This window comes from Centroberyx gerrardi, chromosome 7 (assembly GCF_048128805.1).
Source record: "Centroberyx gerrardi isolate f3 chromosome 7, fCenGer3.hap1.cur.20231027, whole genome shotgun sequence".
In the NCBI taxonomy this organism is placed as follows: Eukaryota; Metazoa; Chordata; class Actinopteri; order Beryciformes; family Berycidae; genus Centroberyx; species Centroberyx gerrardi.
This window is the reverse complement of record NC_136003.1, coordinates 7,871,062-7,893,173: the sequence shown is the minus strand read 5'-3', so window position 1 is coordinate 7,893,173 and position 22,112 is coordinate 7,871,062. Positions and strand designations below refer to the sequence as shown.

Here is a 22,112-nt window from a genome sequence, read left to right as displayed (position 1 = left end):
CTATCATGGTGTCACGGTGTCTGGACATTTTTTTAAAGGTAAATCCATTGTTTTTATAGGTGGGCATGCTTTTTTTTTAACATTAAAGATGCAACATTAAAATTATTAAATATACAAGATTTTTTATGTAAAGTTACATGTAAAAACTCATATTACACTTGATATGATCTAAAATTAACAGTATATTGTTGTAATTATAATCATAATTATTTGTTTAATAACGGTGTGTGGACTTTTTTTTAAAGGTAAATCCATTGTTTTAATAGGTGGGCATACTTTTTTTTAACATTAAAGATCTATTAAATATACAAGATTTTTATGTAAAGTTACATGTAAAAACTCATATTACACTTGATATGATCTAAAACAGTATATTGTTGGAATTATAAACCTGATTACCAGTTTTACAACAGTGTTTTGGCATTTTTTAAAAGGTAAATCAAATGTTTTATGGGTGGTATATAATTTTATTACATTGAATATTGATTAAATATACAAGATTTTTTACATAAAATTATATAATAAAACCCAACTAATAACTGCACTCTTCTGCAATTTTAAGCCTGATTATTTGTATTATAGCAGTGTTCGACCATGTTTATAGGTAATTTCATTGGTTTTACAGTTGTAAATATCATTCATTAAACATTAAAAAAGCCAAAAAGTACACAAGATCTCATGTAAAATTAAAGCTACAAACTGTATTTTAATTATGGAAAATTACTGTATTTTTATGAGTTAGTTAATTTCCGTTATTTTACAGTATTTTTTTGGCGCCCCAGCTGCCGGAATATTAGCCTTTTTTTATAGTTTTTTTTTATGTTATGGTCCAGCTCTGAGACCATAGCACATAAGGGAAGCACGCGTGAGGGATTAACTAAAAGAAAGGAATTTTATTTAACAAAGGTTAATTTAACTTAACAAATCTAACAAAATATTGTTTTTAACAAATGAAACTGGCAGGGAAAACATGCTGCCAGGTTAACTAAGATAATGCCTAGTAAACTATACAGAAAATCAAATGGACTCCAACATAACACGACGTGGTGCCAGGGAAAAGGGAGCCGCCAGACTACCAGGATGGGGCGGGTTTTATTCAATCTGGAGACAGTGGCCAGCTGCCTCCAATTCCTTGATGACCTCCAGCTCCAACCAACCAGGAACCAGCACACTGAAAGACAACACACAACACAGCAACACACAAGTCCTGGCAGAGGCCCTGGGGCCGTCACACAGTACACAATAAAAGCCCTGCTCCGTGGGTTTTGTTGTTTTGTTGTTTCTCCCTTAGTTGACGTTGTAAACATGGAATTGACATTGATACTCGGGTATTTGAGGGTGGGAAAAAACAAATCTTTTGTCAGATTTCAGCCATCTTAATGGGAAGCAGGAGAATTTCAGAAAATATTGTATTTCAACCCAACTCAGTGCCGCCTGCCATCAGTAACCCCACTCCCATGAAAGTACAGCTCAATAGCTTTCTAGAGAAGTTGACCCCATGTCTCTAGCCCCTTGTGTTGCTGCATAATAATCCTTCAAAAGTAGCCCGGGGTCAGAGTTCAAAGGGCAATATTGCAGTACAGGAACCACCTATGTTCTTCATACTGACATACCGGTATGTTACTCTCCAGGTCAAGGCCTTTCCAAAAATGTCTTTAATGTTGTCCTACGACCAAGTTAAATTTTCACCTCTGTCCAGCTAAAGCCTCTTTCAGGCGTAGTTTCTAAGATCCTTTGAGACTAGCCCCTCCATATCTTTGACACCGTGTAGTTTGTGTGTGTGTGTGTGTGTGTGTTAAATTTACACAATTCAGATATTACGAAGGTTAATTTATGGTTCATCTCCACACAACCTGGCTACAACACAAACACACACACATCACTATGTCATCATCGATATCACATATATGGGGGAGAACATATCATTTTTATTGATTATTGCTGTTTATTCCTGTTCACATAAATGGAAATAAAACACTCCCACCCATCTATTGTTGATCTCAATAAATGTATTTTACAGTAAATATTAAGTAAACATTAAATAAACTTGTTTGGTTTGAGTCTTTCATCCTGGTCTCTATATCAGATGCACATTTTGCACTATATGCTGTAAATAAATATACATCATAATTTAGCATATTCTTATTTTTCTCATTTGTTACACATTGTAAATTCATTGTGTAATAGCTATGTTTAAATCCCCTGATTTGCTTTATTCTTATTTATATTCAATTTACTTTGCTGTATCCCTTTTACTGTTTGCTGCTACAACAGTTTCCCTTATCTTAGACTCTGGTAAAAACCCAGCTTGAACTTCATAACCTTCTTCTGTATTTAATCACTATCTTGCACTTTGTATGTAGCCATCCACTGGAGGCTGCTGGTTTATAAGTCCTTACATACTGTATTTACCAGCAAGGGCCAGGTCTTCATGGCTATACATATCAAGTTCTCTCTAAGGTTTCAGGCTGCTTTATTTTACAGAGGTTCATTGGTCCATCTGACTCCAAACTGAAACCAGGGTGGAGCGGTTCAGTGAAAATTGTATGGAAGGAGTAGAGGTGGGTCAGTGTGTCAGAAGAAACCTCGTAGAAGGACAAAATACCAGCTGGCCAGTCCAGATACACTCCTATTTTGTGCTCGAGGCTACTGGCACGGCAAAATTTGATCCTTGAGCCATTGTGATAAAAACTCCCTCTGTGTATGTCTTTAACAGTCCAGCACCAAGACTTTTCATTCTGTCCCAAATTATATTCCTCACTATTGTCTCCCGTCCTGGCAATGCTTTTGTATGCCACTCCAATTTTACCAGCTGCAAAATATTCAGCTTCCCAGTAATGGCGACCTGTCAGACCCTCTTTACACAAGACTTGTTGATCATCAAATCTGTCTGGATGATCAGGATATGGCTGCTTCTCTCTAACACATTCTGCCTTCTTGTTCTCTTCAGACAAAATGAGTTTTGTGCCTGCTGTGTTGGGGTCCAGTGTCAGATCACAGGCATCTGTAATCAAGAGACAGAAGAACAATTAGCAGTCTGTGTGTGTGTGTGTGTGTGATTCCTCAATCTTTATAGGTAACCATGATATTAGTTTAGTTCAGTCTGCCAACTCACGTAAACAGATTACTGAGAACGAATGCAAATTTATATACACAAAGTTTAGTATGGCTCCTGTCACTCCCTGTGAGCGTACACCTACCTAGCTAGGGGTTTCCCCCCTCTGGGGGAAACCTAGAATCAGAGCCTATGGGTGGATGCTGGGGTGGAGGTGGGGATGATGAAATGATGTATGGTAAGCAGCAGCAATACGAGCAGAAGTAACCAGCACTCAGCGTAGCAGCAGCATGGCAATGCGAAAGTGTGTTAGCAGGTGCAGGAAGCTTAAATAGACCGCCTTATTGAGAGGGGGGCGCTTGATAAGAGTTGTATGAGTAGTGTGTGTATCATGTGACTGCAGCGTGACTCGAGTTGTCTGCCTGAACTAGCTCAGCAGGCTTCGCTTCATTTCAGTCTGCCAACTCACATAAACAGATTATGGAGAATGAATGTAAATATATATACAGAGCTTAGTATACCGTCTAGGCTCTGATCCTGTCACCCCCTGCGAGCGTGCACCTAGCTAGCCTAAGAGAGCAGGGAGTGACAATAGGGAACTTCCCCCCCAAAGCCGTGTCAGATACAGAGCCAGACACCAGCTAGTAATTTCCAGTGGAGCACCCACCATGTGGCCTTGCCGATATCCCAGATGCAAGCTATGCATCTTAGGATCAAGCAAGTTCATTCTAACATTATGTGGAACCTTCAATGTGTGGGCCGGGCACCAGCCGTCGTGTGGCCATTCCCCTACTAGGCGCCATGGCCATTGAGGAGAATATACTATCTAGTGAACTTCAATGTGCGGGCCGGGCACCAGCCGCCGTGTGGCCATTCGCCTATTAGGCACCATTGACCATCAAGAGGAATATACTATCTAGTGAAACTTCTAGTGAACTTCCAATGTGTGGGCCGGGCACCAGCCGCTGTGTGGCCATTCCCCCATCAGGCACCATTGACCATCGAGGGGAATACACTATCTAGTGAACTTCCAATGTGTGGGCCGGGTACCAGCCGCCGTGTGGCCATTCCCCTACTAGGCACCATTGACCATCGAGGGGAATATACTGTCTAGTGAACCTTTTGGTGAACTTCAATGTGCCACCAGCCAACTTCAATGGGCACCAGTCGCCGTGTGGCCATTCCCCATCAGGCACTATTGACCATCCAAGGCAATATACTATCTAGTGAACACCAGTATGTGTGCCACCCCTCTAATGGCAGCTTCCAGTGGGATACAGTCTGCTTAACCAGCGATCCACCTGATATGCAGCAGCAGACCAAAGGTAAGCTGCAGAAGATCAACAGCCCATCGGTCAGGACAACTCACATAGATATCATAATATTCGTAAATAGTTGGGAACAATAGTAGCAGAATAGATCTGCTTCATAGCTCACTGCTGCATATGCATTGGACTTATTCAGGGAGCGCATAACCCCCCAAAGCAGCAGACCTAGCCACCGAAATGAATATACTGCAATTATGAGACAATCCTCGGCACGTAAGTAATGCAACTGTGATCCATATGGAACAGAAGAACCGCCTTGTTTTGGGAGCCTGGGACAGCTTGGCCAATGGCTTACCTACCTACCTACCTCTCTATCTGTCCATCTATCTATGAGAGAAAGTGACCACTGCCTTCTCACTGAAGCGTGTGAATCAGTAGCTGCAGAGCGCCCTCTGATGACATATGGCAAGATATGCTTGCAATATCTGAATAAGGGAAATATCTACGACACTTAATGACCTAGCCCGAAGGCATGCTTCACTTAGTTGCAGCCAGCAGCATGACAGCATTTCATGCATATGCCAAGATATGCTCTCTACCCACTAAGCACTAGACATCATCAACATTGTCTATGCTTAGCTCTCATATAGCCCGGGATCATCTGTACCCCAGTTTTGACCATGCAGAACATAACATAAAGCATAATAGCAATGCATGAATGCTGTAATATCAAAAATGCACCTAGTCCATATGTACATATGTATGTAGCTTCATTTCAGCCATCCAACCATTCAGACGTCTTACATGGCTATCGACATAAAATCGCTCAGTGGGTAATACAGAATAACCTAGATGAAAATTGACCTCGGCCAACAATCCATAATGATTCATATTAGTATGAATGCAATAATTGTAAATGGATAAGCTTGCAACACCATAAGAGCCAATATCAAATGTTAAATACTCATTGAAGCGGCAGCAGGACCCGGGTGCCGGTGGGAGCGGTGACGTGACGTCAAAGTGCGGCGGAATCCCTGTAAAGGAAGGCCCTAGTGTCTGATGAGCGCAGGTGCGGCAGAGGAGCGTGGTTAACTGCGGGCATGCATGACCGAGTGAGGCCTGATATCCTGAAAGGCCGTCGGCTCCAGGTTATCAGAGCTGGGAGATGCGGCAGTGTCGGCGGTTGAAACAGCGCAAACACAGTCTTTCTTCACAAGCCTCTGAAGCGGTATGAGCGGACTTATTGCCAGAGGAGACCTCCGATGGCGACATCTTGAGCGTGAGCAAACACAGCAAAACAAAACAAAGCAGCAAACCTCCTGACAGCAGACGACAGCAGCAGAGTAGCAGTTTGTCAGTACACGAGCCAGGAGGTAAGCTAATAAAATGTAGATGAACTAAACCGACTTAACGAGATGATGATGAAATGATGTATGGTTAGCTGCGGCGATACTGAGCAGCAGTAACCAGCAGTCTGAGCAGCGTAGCAGCAGCATGGCAATGCGAAAGTGTGTTAGCAGGTGCAGGAAACTTAAATAGACCGCCTTATTGAGAGGGGGGCGCTTGATAAGAGTTGTATGAGTAGTGTGTGTATCACGTGACTGCAGCGCGACTCGAGTTGTCTGCCTGAACTAGCTTTGCAGGCTTCGCTTCATTTTATCCCAAATAAAATGATATGATCCAAGTGCTTGCTGATTATGATAAATCCATGAAGAAACGCCTTTATTGTGATGTTAACTGATATGAAAAAAAAGGGATTTGTTGTTAAAAATGTAAATAAATCAGTCAGAGTATGTGGTCATCACTTAATTTTTCTCTGAATGTGTGTTGTGAAGAAATTACATACGAATAAAGTTAGTGTATTATTATAAAATCAAAGCATTTCATTAGAAGTAGTTGCATTTTTACATTGCCTCAGTAGTTTCAAGTCAAACCAGCACTCTTCATTATGGTCCACACTGTATGAGGGAAGCAGAGGGACAGAAGGTGAAAACTCCACACCTCCCCAACAACAACAAATAATGTTCAACTTTGCCTTCATATCAAATAAACCAAATGCATCTTGCAAAATAATTTTGGATTAATCATGGAACAGTGACTGTTACACTAATCATACTAACTTGAGTTTGTCCAGACTGCAGCTTGAATCCTCCAGTCTTTCAGTCAGCAGCTTGACTCCTTGGTCTGCTGGGTGATTAAAGCTCAGGTCCAGCTCTCTCAGGCTGCAGAGGTCAGACCTCAGAGCCGAGGCCAGGGAGGCACATCCATCTGCTGTGACCTTACAGAATGACAGCCTACAGAAATCACATCATTTACACTTTAGGCATGCAGTTGGTGCTTTTATCAAACAATTTACACTGAGTGAGGAAGTAGGTGTTCCTTAAGGACACTTTAACATGACATGAGCCCCGTTAGCCCCGAATTTGAGGGAACAATTCATGTAGAGAAAGCATTTAATTTATGTATCTCCAGAATCAGAACAGTACAGTTGAAGGGAAAGAGCTACTTTGTTGCACTGACCTTAGTGTTTTCAATTGACAGTGTGGACTCATCAGCCCTGTACAGAGCAGCTTCACCCCTGAGTCCTGCAGGTCATTGTAACTCAGGTCCAGTTCTCTCAAGTGAGAAGGGTTGGAGCTGAGTACTGAGGCCAACTTCTCACAACCTTCTTCATTGAGGTTGTTGTGACTGAGCCTGAATGACAGATGCAGGAATGTCATCTCTCTGCTAAACATTATACAAAGTGTTTGAAGAATATCTACATACTAAAAAGCACCTTTTCTAGTGGAAAATCAATTATATGATCATGTGAAAGAGAGAGAAAGACACCAGTGTTACTGAACATGTACTATTAATCTGAACATATTTTTTGCTATTGCTTTACCACTCCCTTTGGACTTTAAGTAAATTGTACTCCTGTACAGCCCAAATACATGTCATAGTTGGAGCTCCTTATCTAGTCCATGTGAAACCCCTGAAACAATGACTTTATTCATATGGCAGCCATTTTAAACACTCAGGGTGGGAAACTCTACCTGGAAGAGCAAGTCCAGCCCAGCTCTGTCCTACTGTTGTGTACCAAGATGTGTCATATCATTTCACAGATTCCTCACTGAAAAATCTATTATAAAATGAATGGAACTCACATTTTTATTTGGCCTGCTATGGCTAGCTACCAGAGTCTAGCTAGCATGCTAGCTAACTAACTTCCCTGCTAAATTCAAGCAGTCGTGGTTGTTTTTCCCGAGATTGCTAGCTAATTTGATAACTGTTAGGTCTGTCTGAAGTCAAGTCCTCACTTGTGTGCTTAAGTAATCTTGGAGAGATTCAAGCAGAACAGTTGGTTAAAAAAGGGCGGAGCTGTGGTCATGCTTCAAACCAATAAAGAACATTCCCCAGTATTTTCACGTCTTCCTCTAGAACACCATTAGTGTCAGTCCCTTTGGCCTTTAGAATGGCTACCTGTCCCACCAATATTGACGTGATAGGGCCTAAAACTACAAATTTCTTTCTCCCATCTCCCACCACAGGCTGTTGGGCAGGTTTGATAAATGAAACCTTCACCGTACCCTGTTGGTAAGTGCGCCAATACATCCCTGTTTTGGAGCTAAGAAGCTGTAAGGCGTCATCGACTCACTTTGATGTTGAGAGCAACTTCTGATAAAACAGAAGCAACACTTTCTGAGTGTTCTCCGGTTTTCCAGACCTCCCTTTGTTTTACACAAAGGTCTGGCTATGCGAGATTAGTGTTGAAGTAGGCTAACACTAATTTTATATACAGTATGCCAATGTTCCGGGTATAGTTTCCCACCCCAAGTGTTCAAATTGGCCGCCATGTGAATATGGTCAATACAGGAGTGGAGAATGGCCCAAACTGAGTGAGTGAGTCTAGCATTAGTGTAACAACTCCAATACAGCCGTATTCAAAGCTTCTGTATTTCAAATTATTTTTAAACTTCTTGGTGCATCTGCAATTGACTATTAGAAGTGCGGTCTTTTACCCCAGTGCCTCCAGTCTACAGTTTGTGCTCATCAGCCCAGCAGAGAGGATCTTCATCTCTGAGTTGTATAAATTGCTGTAGCTCAGGTCCAGCTCTCGAAGGTGAGAAGAGTTGGATGTGAATCCTGACACCAACTCCTGACAGATTTTTGTGGTGTCATCATTCCGATTCAGCCTTGGGAATACGCAAATCAGAGGACAACATGACACAATTCTTATTTTGCAAAGCATGATAATTAATTTCAGGTCAAACAATTACTGTTTAGATAAGTACAATATGACTTGGGGGAACCAAGTCCTAGGCTCTAGATTAAAGGTGTGGGATTTTTAAATGTCACAGTATAATTCTAGTAGTTAACAAAAAAATACAATCATTACTACTGCAGTATTTCCATTTGTTGTTAACCTGTTTCCTATTAGGGATGCTGCAGTTCCCCTCTCTACTTGTTTAGAAGCTTATCAGTCCCAGAAATTATTGAAATTACTGAATAAAGATTTTGTGGAAAAGGAAATTTACTTGGGTGCAAGTAATATCTTGATTTTTTTTACGCTCATGAATTTGCGTATGTGTGTTTGAGTATATGTTTTATTTTTTGTATAATGTATCTGTTTTTCACTGAATTTAATGCTACAGAATACAAGCCATAGTCAAGCCATCATATATTCAAACTTCAAATTAAAGTCTCATTAAATTGCAAGAATTGAATTAATATGCATATACCAATACCAGTTTTAAAGCTTTTTTCATAAAAACACTTAATGCTTTAAGCTGCAATAAGCGATTTTTCTGACCGCTAGAGGGTGACAGAAACCAAGCACAGCAAAGCCACTGCACTACGGAGGCCTACTAAGAACAAACCTAGCAAGTGCATTAGGCTAATAGCTAAGCTAAACGTACCTACGGAGAAATGTCACTGTTACCAGTCTCGCTTTGACAGCACTTTCTCCTGTTGAAGGTTACATGTCCCACAATGACAAGTGAAGAGGTAGGCAGCAAGTTTACTAGTTTAACAAGTTTACTCGCTCGCTTCATCGATTCCACCATTACGAGAATTTTTTTCAGGAATGGGAGGGGGAGAGTGCCGCTTTTAAACAGCGAGGGAGGACACAAGCTAGTTTTAAAAAAATGAAAACTACTGAAGGACCTTCGCTCCGGAGCGGAATTCGACCACAAAATTTAGAAAAGAGGTGAAAACAGCAACACAGCTGGCTGCTGTGTGGATATTGGTTCATATCATTATGTCTCAAAATCTTCACATAGCACACGTTAGTTTCAGGATTAGTTATAAGGTCTGATATCGCAAATTTCAGGTTTAATATAATGAGGAATGTGGCTGAGACTGACCTCAGTTTCTCCAGTTTAGGGCTGCCTAGCCCAGCTGAAAGCACAGACTGTAATGAGTCCTTCAGTATGTTCCCACTCAGCTCCAGTTCTCTTAGATTTGAGATGATTGACTTGAGAGCTGACGCCAAACTTTGACATGCACTGAATGAGTGTCCGTCCCCACAGAGACTATAAATGCAGAAGACAAAATTAGGTTAAAACTGTCTCTTCACACTTTATATGTTCAAGTGATGCAGCGTGTATAAAAATGTGTATAAAAATACTGCCCTGAAGCATCAATACAACGGTTACTTTCAATAGGCACTTACACAGTCAAATTATAGATTAAATTCAGCAGTATTGAGGAAATATTGGTCTTACAGTCCATTTAGTCTTAAGTGTACATTATGGGGTTGTTGTGTTGAAATGGATTTATTGATTGATTGATTGATTTATTTTGTTTATTTAAAATATCTTTTTCGAAACAAAAACAAGATAGCCAAATATGGTCCAACAACCCAAATAGATCATATTTAGTCATGTCACATTACACAGAAAAGTAAAAAAAAAATGCCAATATGGCATATGGCCTTTTCAAAGGTAGACTACATTTAGAAAACACCACTTTAGCAAATCAAGTGTATATTTGTTTTTCTCATCCACACAAGACTCCCCACACGCCTACTCCTATATAATTTTCATTCATTTAATTGCTCACACAAATGCATAACTGGAAGATGGTAAAGAAAGAAGAAAAAAGTAAAAACAATTAGATCCACTAACCTCAGAGCCTCCAGTTTACAGTCAGGGTTTCTCAGTCCATCAGTTAGGATCTGTGTACCTTTATCTAGAAAGGTATTATTTGTCAGGTGCAGTTCTGTCAGCACTGAGTTGGGCATTCGAAGAGCTGAGGAGATTGTTTCACTTAACCAAACATTCAGCCACACTCCTGAGATTCTGCAGAAATTAAGAAATACATCCAAGATTTAGTAAAGATTTAAATACATTAAAAGACAGACTACTATGATGGCAAATTCTAAATATGTACTATAATCCCACTGAGTTATAGCACATATGGTCATAAAATCTGTCTGACTTCAAAGTTCATTACTGCTTCAGTAAGCATTTGCCAATTAATATGTCACAAATGACCAACACTATCACCTACAGCACCTACAGTGTATACTGTGATAATACACAGTCTAGCTTGCAAAATGAAATCCAAATTTTCTTTAAGTTGGTGCTACCTGAAGCTCATTCACTTAACATGGACTGACATCAGCAAGTTAGCAACTTTGCAAATGTGTGAATTATTTTGAAAAATACATATTTGGTTTTTGACTGTCAGGCTATTGCACAACTGCTTACTGTAACAATCATTCAGTTGTTATCAGTATTTATGTTTCTTTGTAATTTTACAACAACCGTCAATTGCAGCAATTCAATTATTACTCTAGACAAAAACAGCATGCTTTATAAGTAATGTATGAATACATTTATCCTATCCTACTGCTATAATTGGAGGTGCGTCTGTCTGTCTGTCCGGAGTTGCAAGGCACACCATTGCTCCGATCGCCTCCAAAATTTGCTAAAACACTGTTCAGGGGTCTGGCATAAGTTTGGTCGCACCAAAAAAAAAAAAATGTTGCAGATTTCTAACCTAGGCACTGACTATACTGTACTGTAGTTCTATTTCGTGGAGGTTTTTCTGCTCCTATTGATTTACCCCGCTGCCGAAGCAGCACCAATGACGGTCCGCCCCATAGGAGAGCTCTGCTCCTATTGGTTTACATGACTGAAGATCAAATGTATGAATATCAGCGCGAGCCAGGACAAAGAACAAAGTCCTAAAATGCCCAAATAGAAGCGACCATCACTCTCGGATCGCAAGGCCATGCGCAAAAAATTGGCTCGAGCTAGCGAAACTCCAGACGAGTCAGGTAAGAATTCTAAACCCCAACCGGGACAAAATTTAAATGTAAGAACATAATGTTTTCACCTTGCTAACGTAGCCTAACATTTACACACAAATTAGCTAGCAACGTTGTGTGTGAGTGGATGGAGGGAGGGAGAGGGAGCTCTAGAATTGTCACAGTTATCCAAGTAATGTTACAGCGTTCAAAGGAACCATAACTGATTTAATGAGCCATTCGTAGTTTCACTGTACCAACCGTGTGTACTTAGACTTGCATGGCTTAATCTTTGAGACAAGCATATGCTACTGGCAGGATCAACCAGGTAGCCTCTTCCCTTTGGCTGCCGGGACCGAGCACTCCGACACCCGCACAGACCACGCATCTGGGCCCCGCCGTGGACCGGGGCCAATGGCTACCGGGGGCGGCGGAGTGAGGCTTAGTGATAGGGGGGTCCGACGCGTCGCTTGGGTTTTCCCTGAAGAAACGGCCGTGGTGAGCCCAGGGGCGGGCTCGGTAGAGGGTAAGAGAAACAACGTGTTTGCCGGGAAAGCCCGCCGCAGCTATACGGGGGGGAGGCGTCCAGAACCGGGGTGGGTGAGGGACCCCGCGACAGGCTCCATGGTAGGACTACTGGGGCAGACAAGGCATCTCGGTCTCGCTACTGGCAGGTCGGTGACGGAGGAACGTGGAGGACGCCCTCCACGCATGCCCTCCGCGCCATAGAGGCGAACCCACAAGCCGGAGGAACCGTCCGCCCGAACACCGGCACAAGGCCGGAAGGATCAGGGGGAAGAGGTCAGGGGTGAGTTAGGGGGAAAAGTTAGAAACGCCCGAAGGGCACTTTGTGCTAGTTTTAGTTATAAGGGACCCCTGATGTTGCACTGGATAGCATCACTCTTGGAATGCCTCTCATGTTATTTTGTATTTATTTTGGTCGATGTGAATTGAGGATATGATAAATAAGACTACTATAGTTTTTCAAAGCTTGCTGAAATAAATTTTTACAGCAAATTGAGTGGCAAGAAAAGCAGTCAGTGCAGATATAGTACAGTACAATAAAAACCAACTCACACTGCTTTTCTGCAGTTCCTCACAGCTGGGAGAAGCCTAAAAACACCATTATGTGATGGCCTGTATTTCCTCAGGTTAAATTCATCTAGTGGTGTATTTGACATCAGAATTGTGTCGGCCAAAGCTGAGCAGTGAACAGGGGAGAGCTCTGTTTCTGCACCATGATTTGGCTTCAGATAGTCCTGAATGGCATCGTGTAGAGAACTGTCTTTCAGTTCAATCAGGCAGTGAACAAGGTTCAGACACCTTTCAGGTGAGCAGTCAGCTAAATCGATCTCTTTTAGACTTGTTTTGATTTCCTCAACAACTTCTGAGTTGTCCTCTGTCTGCTGAATCAGGCCTTGAAGCAGCTTCTGTGTTGATGCTAGAGACATTCCAATAAGGAACCTGAGGAACATGTCCAGTTCTCCAGTCTTTCTCAGAGTTGAATTAGCTATTGAAATTTCCATCAGCTCTTCTAAGGGAAGATGAACTGGATCTACATCCAGGATAGACTTAAGCTCTTCCTCAGATCCTTCCAGCAGGAAAGTCTTGAGACTTAGAGAATCAATTTTCTTACTTGCATAACTGTGGTACACAAAGAGAGCAGCAAAAAACTCCTGAATGGTCAGATGTACAAAGCAGTACACCTTCTTCTTGTAGAGCACAGACTCTTCTTTGAATATTTCTGTGCACAACCCACAGTAAACCCCAGCTTTGCGTATGTCAATGTCATATTTGCTCAGATCACCTTCATAGAACATGACACTGCTTCTTTCCAGATGTTCAAACGCCATTCGACCTAATTTCAGAATGAATTCTTTGCTTGACATTAAGATCCTCTCTATATCTGACTGATTCTGGTGGTTATTCTGGTACTTCTCATCAGCTACCTGTGTTTGAATAAGAAGAAAGTGTGTGTACATCTCAGTAAGAGTTGTGGGTATTTCTTTGTTGCCACTTTTCTCTAGAGAGTTGTCACTTTTAGGCAACAAGTGTTCAAGAACTTTGGCTGCAATCCAACAGAAGACAGGTATGTGACACATAATGTATAAGCTCCGTGACATTGTAATGTGCTTAATGATTCTCTCTGCAACTTTCTTGTCCTCAACTCTCTTCCTGAAGTACTCTTCCTTCTGTGGATCATTGAATCCTCGGACCTCGGTCCACTGGTTTATATATATTCGAGGGATGCGGTGAACCGCTCCTGGTCTTGAAGTTATCCAGACTAGAGCAGAGGGAAGCAGATTCTTCCGGATGAGGTTTGTCAGCAGAATGTCCACCGATGATTCCTTGGTGACTTCTGTCAACCTTTTGGTTTTACTGAAATCCAATTCCAGTTGGCTTTCATCCAGACCATCAAAAATGAACAAAACTTTGTGGTTAGCAAACATTTGTGCAACTGCGATGTTTGACAGTTCTGGGTGGAAGTCTCTCAGAAGTGCTTGAAGACTAAACGGATCATCTTTGACCAGATTTAGCTCCCTGAATGGTAGCACAATGATGAAGTCCAAGTCCTGATTGGCTCTCCCTTCTGCCCAGTCAAGGATGAACTTCTTCACAGAGACAGTTTTTCCAATGCCAGCAATTCCCTTTGTCATCACAGTTCTGATGGTTCTCCCTTCTCTTCCGTCTTGCCCAGGTGCAGTGTTGAAGATGTCGTTGCAGTTGATTTTAGTGCTCTCAGTTGTTTGAGTCCTCGACCTCTCTTCAATCTCCCATATCTCATGTTCTTCATTGACCTGTTCACTCTCTCCCTGTATAATGTGGAGCTCGGTGTAAATTTTGTCTAATGATTTTTCATCCTCAGGATTATCTGCTGTGCCTTCAAATAGATATCTAAACTTTTCCCTCTGACATGCTTTATGCATCTTGATGAGTTCTTTGATGACCTCTTCTGCTGCATTGAAAGAGTGAGAAAAATGATGTCAAAACATGATCATGGCTGCTTGAGTTGTGGAAAACAGCATAAATCATTAACGTGGGGAATGCTTGGTCCTCTTGATAATGTTACGACACGCATTGAACCACTATGCAATAAAATATAGAATAGAGTAGAAAGAATTTGGTTAATAATCACTTATTGCATCAAACGGCATGCATGTTTTGCCATATCTGATTTGTTTCAGAAAATTACTAACATTATACTATTCTAATATCTTCAACAAAGAACTATGCTAATCTTAGTTTACTCCTCCACTAACCATCAAAATTAGGATTCAAAGAGAAATCATTTACTTTCACAAATCTCTGGTTGGATTTGCTGTAGAATCCTATAGAAGGCAGATTTGGCTCCTGTAGATGTGAGGGCCTTGTACAGGTCCCTCATCTGGTCCTGGCTGGTCCTGATAGCCTTGATATTGCAGTACAACTCATAATGGATAACACGCCTCTGGAGCAGCTCATCCGCAATGGGCATCACTGACGTGACGCTTTGAATGAGCTGAGCTCTGTTCTCGTCCACCCAGTCAGCTTCTTCAAGGAGATAACACACGGTGGCATATAATCATTATTACAGCATCACATTTCGTACAGTGGTAGCCATTGTATAAGTCCCATATCCTGTATCTGTCCTGCATTAATCATCAGCTACAGCTGGCTCTTTCTTGAATGTAATAAAATAGACCTCAATAGGTATAATGTAAGACAGAGTTCTTGTCCATTAATGAACTCATTACAAAATCATTTCTTGCATCTTCTGATGGCTGAAAAGATCAAATTCGAATTTTCCATATGATTCCTATTGGGACTGGAACAATAGTGCGAAATAACATGGCAAGCATGCAAGGAAATGAGGGGCTTCAATGATGGCTACATCCACAGCATGTGCACATGTACATAATTAGCTCTTAATTAGCTGGCAATTTAAGGTAACGTTTGAATTAAAAAATGAAAAGACACTGCATGAAAGCTTTTTTCATCAAATGATTTGCTTTAACTCACCTTTCTCCTCTGTCGTGGCTGAAGCAGCCGCACATGTTTCAGAGTGGCAAGGACTGACAAGTGAGAAAAAGCAGTTAGTTAATAGTTCAGATAGCAACATTGCTGCATTCATTTGTATCTCTATATAAAGAGTTATATTCAGACTAATACCAAGTATATAGGCAGACAATGTTGATATGATCAACTTAGTTTAGGACCCACAATTAAAACTTGTAAAAGCGAGTCACAGCATGAAACATGAAACATTTATAATTCCAAAAGTTGCAATGAGTTGTCTCACCTTAGGTTGTTAGATTTAAAAGCAGTGTGCTCATCTTTCAGAGTGCTGCTCTCCTCACTCCAACATTTTCCTTCTTCTACTCTTTCTTTTTTATTTTTTTCACCTGAGGTTCCATCTTCTCTCCTCCATGAAGTCTCCTCCTCTTTTCTCCCCTCTACAGCTTCCCCCTCCTTCTTCAGAGATGGCCTTCTTTGGAAGAGAGGAGACTCATTTTCTACATGAACTGTGGTTGGAACTTTGTAACACTCCTCTTCTCTTTGTTTACCCCTCCTGAGTGTGGAGCATTGGCTCCCCATGGTGTTAGCTCTTCAGCTCCAGTTAAGTGAATCTGTCAGAGAGAATTTACATAAAGTCAGAGAGCTATTCCATTGCACAAGTTCTATACCCATACTAGACTCCCACAATGGGTAAGGTGCAGGCAGGGACCACTTTTCTGCCATCTCAGACTTTTCTCAGTCTTCTGCCTATTTTGGTCTTGGACATGATGTTTACTCAACTTTCTCCCACCTACATAAAAATGTTAAAAGATACGTCTCCACGTGGTCCACCTTAATTTATTTTCTCCCCAGCACTACAAACAATTTAAAGCACTGTTACTCATTGCGCGGCTCGCGAGCCTCATGCGGCTCGCCAAGCTTTAATTGGTGGCTCGCATGGCAGCTAATAATTATATGATAATGCAGCCAATTCACATAATTCATAAAAATACTCAAACAGCTATGCTATTCATACACAAGATGGCAGTATAGGCTACAAACATGGAACTGTCAAAACCTGCTCAGACCTACACTAATTCACTGCGGTGTTGCCAGTTTTGGAGGCCCTCTCAGCACCACAATGACGATAGCACTGTTGGACGGGTAAATAAATAGTGGGCTGGTGTAGGATAATTTGGGGTGATTAAAAAATATGTTATATATATATACAGTACACTGCACTATAAGCATGCAACCTTTTCACATAATATTTGGGCTTTTACTAAAGTTAATTTATATTGTTAAAGGGGTGGAAACTGTCACCAATCTGGCAACAGTGCACACTTGTGTAGTAGCGTTAGTTTGGCTATTGCAGCATCTCATGCTAGCTAGCGTGATGTGCACGGACAGTAAAAATGGATCGATTTCTAATCAAACAAAGTCGCAAACCAGATGGACAGACACAAAGTGGTGTGACAAACGAGGAAAATGAAGACTTGGAGCATGCAGCAACCGAAAATCAATACGAAGACGCCAGAGAGGGGACTAGCGGGCAGACAGCAGGTGTTCCGGGTAAAAAAAGAAAGATACGAGCCATACAAGATGAGCATAGGAAATTTCAAGAAAAATGGACAGACAAATTTTTATTTGTCCTCCACGGATCCAACCCTTTGTGTTTAATATGCAAACAACCCCGATCCAGTTTCAAGCGAAGCAACTTGGAGGAAGAGGAAACAGAGAAACCAGCTCACCAATGCACACCTTGAATGCCTCACAAGGATTGCAACAACAAACTACAAATATAACATGAAGAAAGTCAAGGAAATGCATGCCTGTTTCAGCTCATCCCAGTATTAAGGTAAGCCTGTTTTTAATTAGGATTGTATTGGCTGCATTACATATTGTATGTTGTGGGATGACAAATTAGTAGGCAGATTATGCTTAATGGTTGGGGTGGCTTTTGGTGTTGTAAAAGTGGCTCTCCTATTGACTTTGTCCTGCCAGTGTGGCTCTCATGGAAAAAATAGTGAAGATCACTGATTTAAAGGATTAGACCTGTGTAATCCTCAAACTTTTATGGATTGATTACTCAAAATTCTGTGCCTTAATTGGTTGGATGTTGAAGAATTTAGTACAGAGCTCCTGCAGACAGATCTATATCTCTGTTGATCCCTGAGAAATTATTTTCTTAAAATTATTTTTTACATTTGGAAAGACATTCACACTGTTTATTGTCTATTTGGGTCTTTGCCTTGAAGCGTGACCAAATGTGTTCTGTCACACTTGTATGTGTATCTGAAGTTTGGTTGCTCTAGCATGTGACTCACTTCCTGTTTGCATTGTCTTCACCTTCCACTTCATCCGTGCACCACACCCAAACGGTTTGGATTTTCAAAACTCTGGGTTATAGACGTAATCTATAACCCAGAGTCCGTAGGTGCAATGGATTGGCATGAGCGAAGGAGTCTGGGGGAAATAGTTTAGTTCTGGACTCATTGGCCAAAATGTAAATTTTGCTTGTTATAGCACCACCATCTGGCCAATCGGTGTATTTTCTTGCCTGAGTACTGGGGGAGATTTGAAACCTAATCAGCAAATGTGGTTGCCCTAGAATTTACGGTCTTTGAGGTACAGATTGTTATGGGGCAGAAAAAGAAGAAGAAGAAGAAGAATCCTAACAAAAACAATAGGGTTTTAACCCTACAGGCTTGAATCCCTAATAATGATGATAATAATAATAATAATAATAATAATAATAATAATTTATAGCACTTTTTCTTAACAAAGTTATGAAGTGCTGTAAAATAAACCAGCAATAAAACGGCATTAACAGACAATCAAGGAAGACTGCTGGCTTCATTAAGTCCAATTAACCCACTCAGCAAAAATCAGAAACCATACAGGACTCCTAACTAATTAACAAACCTGCTCTACCATAATGCAAGCAATAACAAGTTATCAAGTAAATGGCAGTTTGGCTGGCTAATCGGGTACACACTCATAGATTCCCATTCAATCATGTAGGTGAGCTGGTTGAAGTTAGAATGGCGTTAACCCCACAGTTACTGTAAACATCGATTTTGTATTTTTGTTAGTCATGTTGAGCTTTGCTTCTCCGCTATCAACAGACTGTACTATCATGAGATCCAGATGGCCTGCGTTGCAGTGGTATGTCATTTTCTGAGAAATCCAGGCATCAGCAGAAAGCAGTTACACCACAGTACTATGTGCTTTTCAGTTTGTCTTCTAAATAGTTTGGAAAATACTTAAAAAATAATCCTAACAGCATCCAAAGCTAGTCTTTTTCAACATACTGAAATACTCACTCTGTAATTCACTCACTCTGACATACATACATATATTTAATTTTCAGTTGATCCATGACCTTTCACTATGTATTTTGCACTACTTTACACAACGAATAAACAGCAACCAATGTGTTGAAAAAGACATGCTTTCGGTGCTTTTGAGGTTGACTTTGACAGTGTCCATTGTACTAGAGAGTACTGTACTAGAGACCTGAGCACACATGCAGGCAAGCAAGACCTAAGAAGCTCTATAGTGAAGCAGTTGACAAGATTTCACAATCGACTGTTATGATGAAAAAATATGTGACTCTCTCCATGCAGTGTTGTTTATGAATTATGCTGCTGCAAGATCATACATGTTACACCGTTAGAAAAGTTAGAGCTCTCTGTCTTTGAAAGTAAAGAATCTCTTTTTCTCGTTATAGTAATTTTTTAATAAAGTACCTTGTAATTAATTTGACTTAACTAGTAATCAACATTTTTAAGATGTTTAAATCTCTCTTTCTACACAAACACACACACACACACATCCATGCAAACATGCTTTTTTACCTTTGTGCCTGTGATCCTGTGGTACGACTACAGCAACAGATGAGAAAGTGTTGCAGTTTGAAAGCCTGTGTGCGTGTGCAGTGGATCAACTTATAAACGATACTGAACAATACAGGAAAGATACCAGACAGGAAGCCAGAATTTGTGGGTGGACCCGGGGTAAGGAAGGGGAGGGGGTGGGGTGTGTGTGTGTGTGTGTGTGTGTGTATGTGTGCGTGTGTGTGGTTTCTACATAGCTGCACAGAAGCTCCTTTCTAAACACACTTTTTGTAGACGATTAGTGTAATCTTGATTCAATTTTCTGTTTGTTACTTTGACTTTATTGACATCATGCATTCCACATCATGCATCACTTTTTTCAGATCGATACTCATATTTGTTGGCATACTCCCAGCCTGTCTGTGCCAGTTTCAGGGTTGAGTCCGGCGGCCTCCAAGTCCATTCTGCTTGCACTGTGTGAGTGTGTCTTCCTGTCTGAAAAGCCATGCCAGGTTTTCCCTGTCGTCTGGCAGGGAACCAAACAACTAGAGCCAGACTTTTGGCAGCTCTCCTTAGTTGATGATTAGCCAAAAGCAGCCAGCTGCTTTGGTGTTATGATTTTTGTGTTATCCTTTCAGGTGGGTCAGAATGTACCTAAAAACAGAGTTATGTGTATGTGGTACTTATGTAGCTAGTACTATCATTGTCAGGGGTTGACATTCAAATCAAGTTTTTCGAAGTTATTGGCCAAAACACTCACACTACTGGGCCGTTTGCATATCAGTATGTTTTGACGCTGCCACGTTGAGATACTATGTTCTGTTAGCACACACACACACACACACACACACACACACAGTTTATGCTGTCCTGACTCACTGACAGAGCAGTGAATGTTGCTGTTTGTCTGTATGGAGCTCCTGTGAACACGCTCACAGAGCGAGGCGGTGTTATATAATCCACGTTGTCGGCGTTTTGCATGCTTGATCGTGAAGTGATAAGCATTTCTCGTCAGCATAGTCGTTCCGTCATATCATTTCACAACCGACAAAATATATGTTTTCGATCACTGGCCAAGCGGGCCACTAACAATCATTAGCCAGCATCAGTGTCAAGCCCTGATGTTTCTAAATGTATTTTGATGACTTTCCACAGTTTGTTTCCACAGTGTTCCACAGCTTTACTCGCCCCCTTCGTTCCTCCTCTCCAGGGATCAGCTTTCTTGCTGTCTGAGGTACAGTTACTCCTCCTCCACCTCCCTGATGTTTGGTATGGATCTGTTGCTCACAGTCAGGCAATGGGAGACTGACTTGTGTAAAGAAGGGAATATAAATAAACCCACACGATAAAATTCTTCACATTGCAGTTTATTTTTGGATTCCCAAGCCTCACAAACAGGAAATAAGGAAGGCTCAGTATTAAAATTGTTGCAGTAAGTGTTACGGTGAGAAACTACACACTCTGATCATATTTGTATTAGAGCCAAAGTTGATGCTCCTCCCATTTGGTGTTTATTTTCTAGGCATGGCACTGAACCAGCAAATAAGTTCACATGCCAAAAGAAATACTTAACTCTCTAGCGGTCAGTGTTCTTGCTGAGGGAACATTCAGTTTCTCTGGGACTATTTTATCTTTATTGTTTAATTCATTTTTAAGCTTCATTCAGTGATATCCATAATAAAGAGGCATTGTCATTTTTTATTTTTTGACTTTTGTGGACATAACATTCATATAGTACTTAATAAAAAACAGAGGAAATAACATTGATCTATTCCACTGAAGGAGCAGTGAGAAAGAGATGAGTGTTCCATGATGGCCGACTTTCTTCAACAACAGAATATTTATAGCCAAACATGTTGGTGGGAAAATAAACATTTTTATTTGCATAGTCAAGTCAATCTCTATTTATGCAGCGCATTTCACACACAGGGAAGCTCAATGTGCTTCACAGTAAAGAACATTATGCAGAAACGCATAAAATACATAAAATACATATTGCATAGGAACCCCCCCCACACACACACGTGTTTTTTGTTTTGTTTTTTTCATGCAGTTTCATGAAATAAGTCACTGCCCTTTACACTGTATATCCTGTGTGAAGAGAAATAAGTGAGATGGAAGAGAAAACACCCCACACCACTACCGCCAGTATTTCCTCTGTGTTCTTCAATGCACCACTCCTCCTATTGTTCCCCGTTCCTTATTCTATGCACTCCTCACCCCCCTTCTCGTCCATCTAACACTCCTTCGTCCTCTCCTCTTCATCCCTCCTCTTCCTCACACCCCTCTCCACACCTCTTCTGCCCCTTAGTCCCCTCACTCTTCCTCCTCCTCCTCCTCATCTCTCATGGCTCCACCGCAACCGCAGACTGGAGTTTTAGATATACCGTAAAACTTCAATTAATAGCCCGGGCTTTTATTTGCTTCAAACACTGAACTCAACCGGCCTATATTTGGGACAGGCGTCTATATGGGACAGGCCTTTAATTCCTAAAACTCTTGCTCAGCAAAGGTGGGAAATACTATCAAATTGTTTATTTACTGGTAAACCAGTATGAATATTACTTGTATAAAAATTAGGCTATCGAATAACATATCAATTACGAATCATTCATTTGATCTCGCTCCGAGAGACAGCGCATCTAGGCCAACCTCAGGCACTGTGTGAGAGAGAGAGAGACATATCAAAATACCGGTAGCCTACCTTAGAAAGCCCTTTTACCGTCTTCCTCAGGCAGACG

At 41.1% G+C, this 22,112-nt stretch overlaps 1 protein-coding gene across 3 annotated transcripts; it reads right to left on the bottom strand.

The window, feature by feature from the left end:
- Nucleotides 1–878: 878 nt before the first annotated feature.
- LOC139907795 (NACHT, LRR and PYD domains-containing protein 3-like) lies at nt 879–19,483 on the bottom strand. Of its 3 annotated transcripts, none has more exons than XM_078284699.1 (12): nt 19,393–19,483; nt 15,837–16,164; nt 15,557–15,609; nt 14,852–15,088; nt 12,635–14,513; nt 10,431–10,604; nt 9,669–9,836; nt 8,325–8,537; nt 6,844–7,017; nt 6,444–6,617; nt 6,232–6,281; nt 879–3,004 (listed from the first exon to the last, which is right to left on the bottom strand). In XM_078284699.1, exons 2-12 carry the CDS (start codon nt 16,130–16,132, stop codon nt 2,445–2,447), a joined length of 3,978 nt encoding a protein of 1,325 aa, XP_078140825.1. In that variant the 5' UTR covers nt 16,133–16,164; nt 19,393–19,483; the 3' UTR covers nt 879–2,444. The 3 variants fall into 3 exon arrangements, with proteins under 3 accessions (XP_078140825.1, XP_071750384.2, XP_078140826.1); XM_071894283.2 differs by having other exon boundaries at nt 8,325–8,498; XM_078284700.1 differs by having other exon boundaries at nt 12,635–14,510.
- Nucleotides 19,484–22,112: the final 2,629 nt, after the last annotated feature.

Excerpts from the sequence above, each read along its gene's own strand:
- LOC139907795 (XM_078284699.1), bottom strand. The coding sequence starts at position 16,132 with ATGGGGAGCCAATGCTCCACACTCAGGAGGGGTAAACAAAGAGAAGAG. Across the intron at positions 14,514-14,851 it reads CCAACCAGAGATTTGTGAAA|CAGAAGAGGTCATCAAAGAA; the intron begins GTAAATGATTTC and ends CTTTCAATGCAG. Across the intron at positions 6,282-6,443 it reads TGCAGTCTGGACAAACTCAA|TGTGGACCATAATGAAGAGT; the intron begins GTTAGTATGATT and ends TCCCTCATACAG.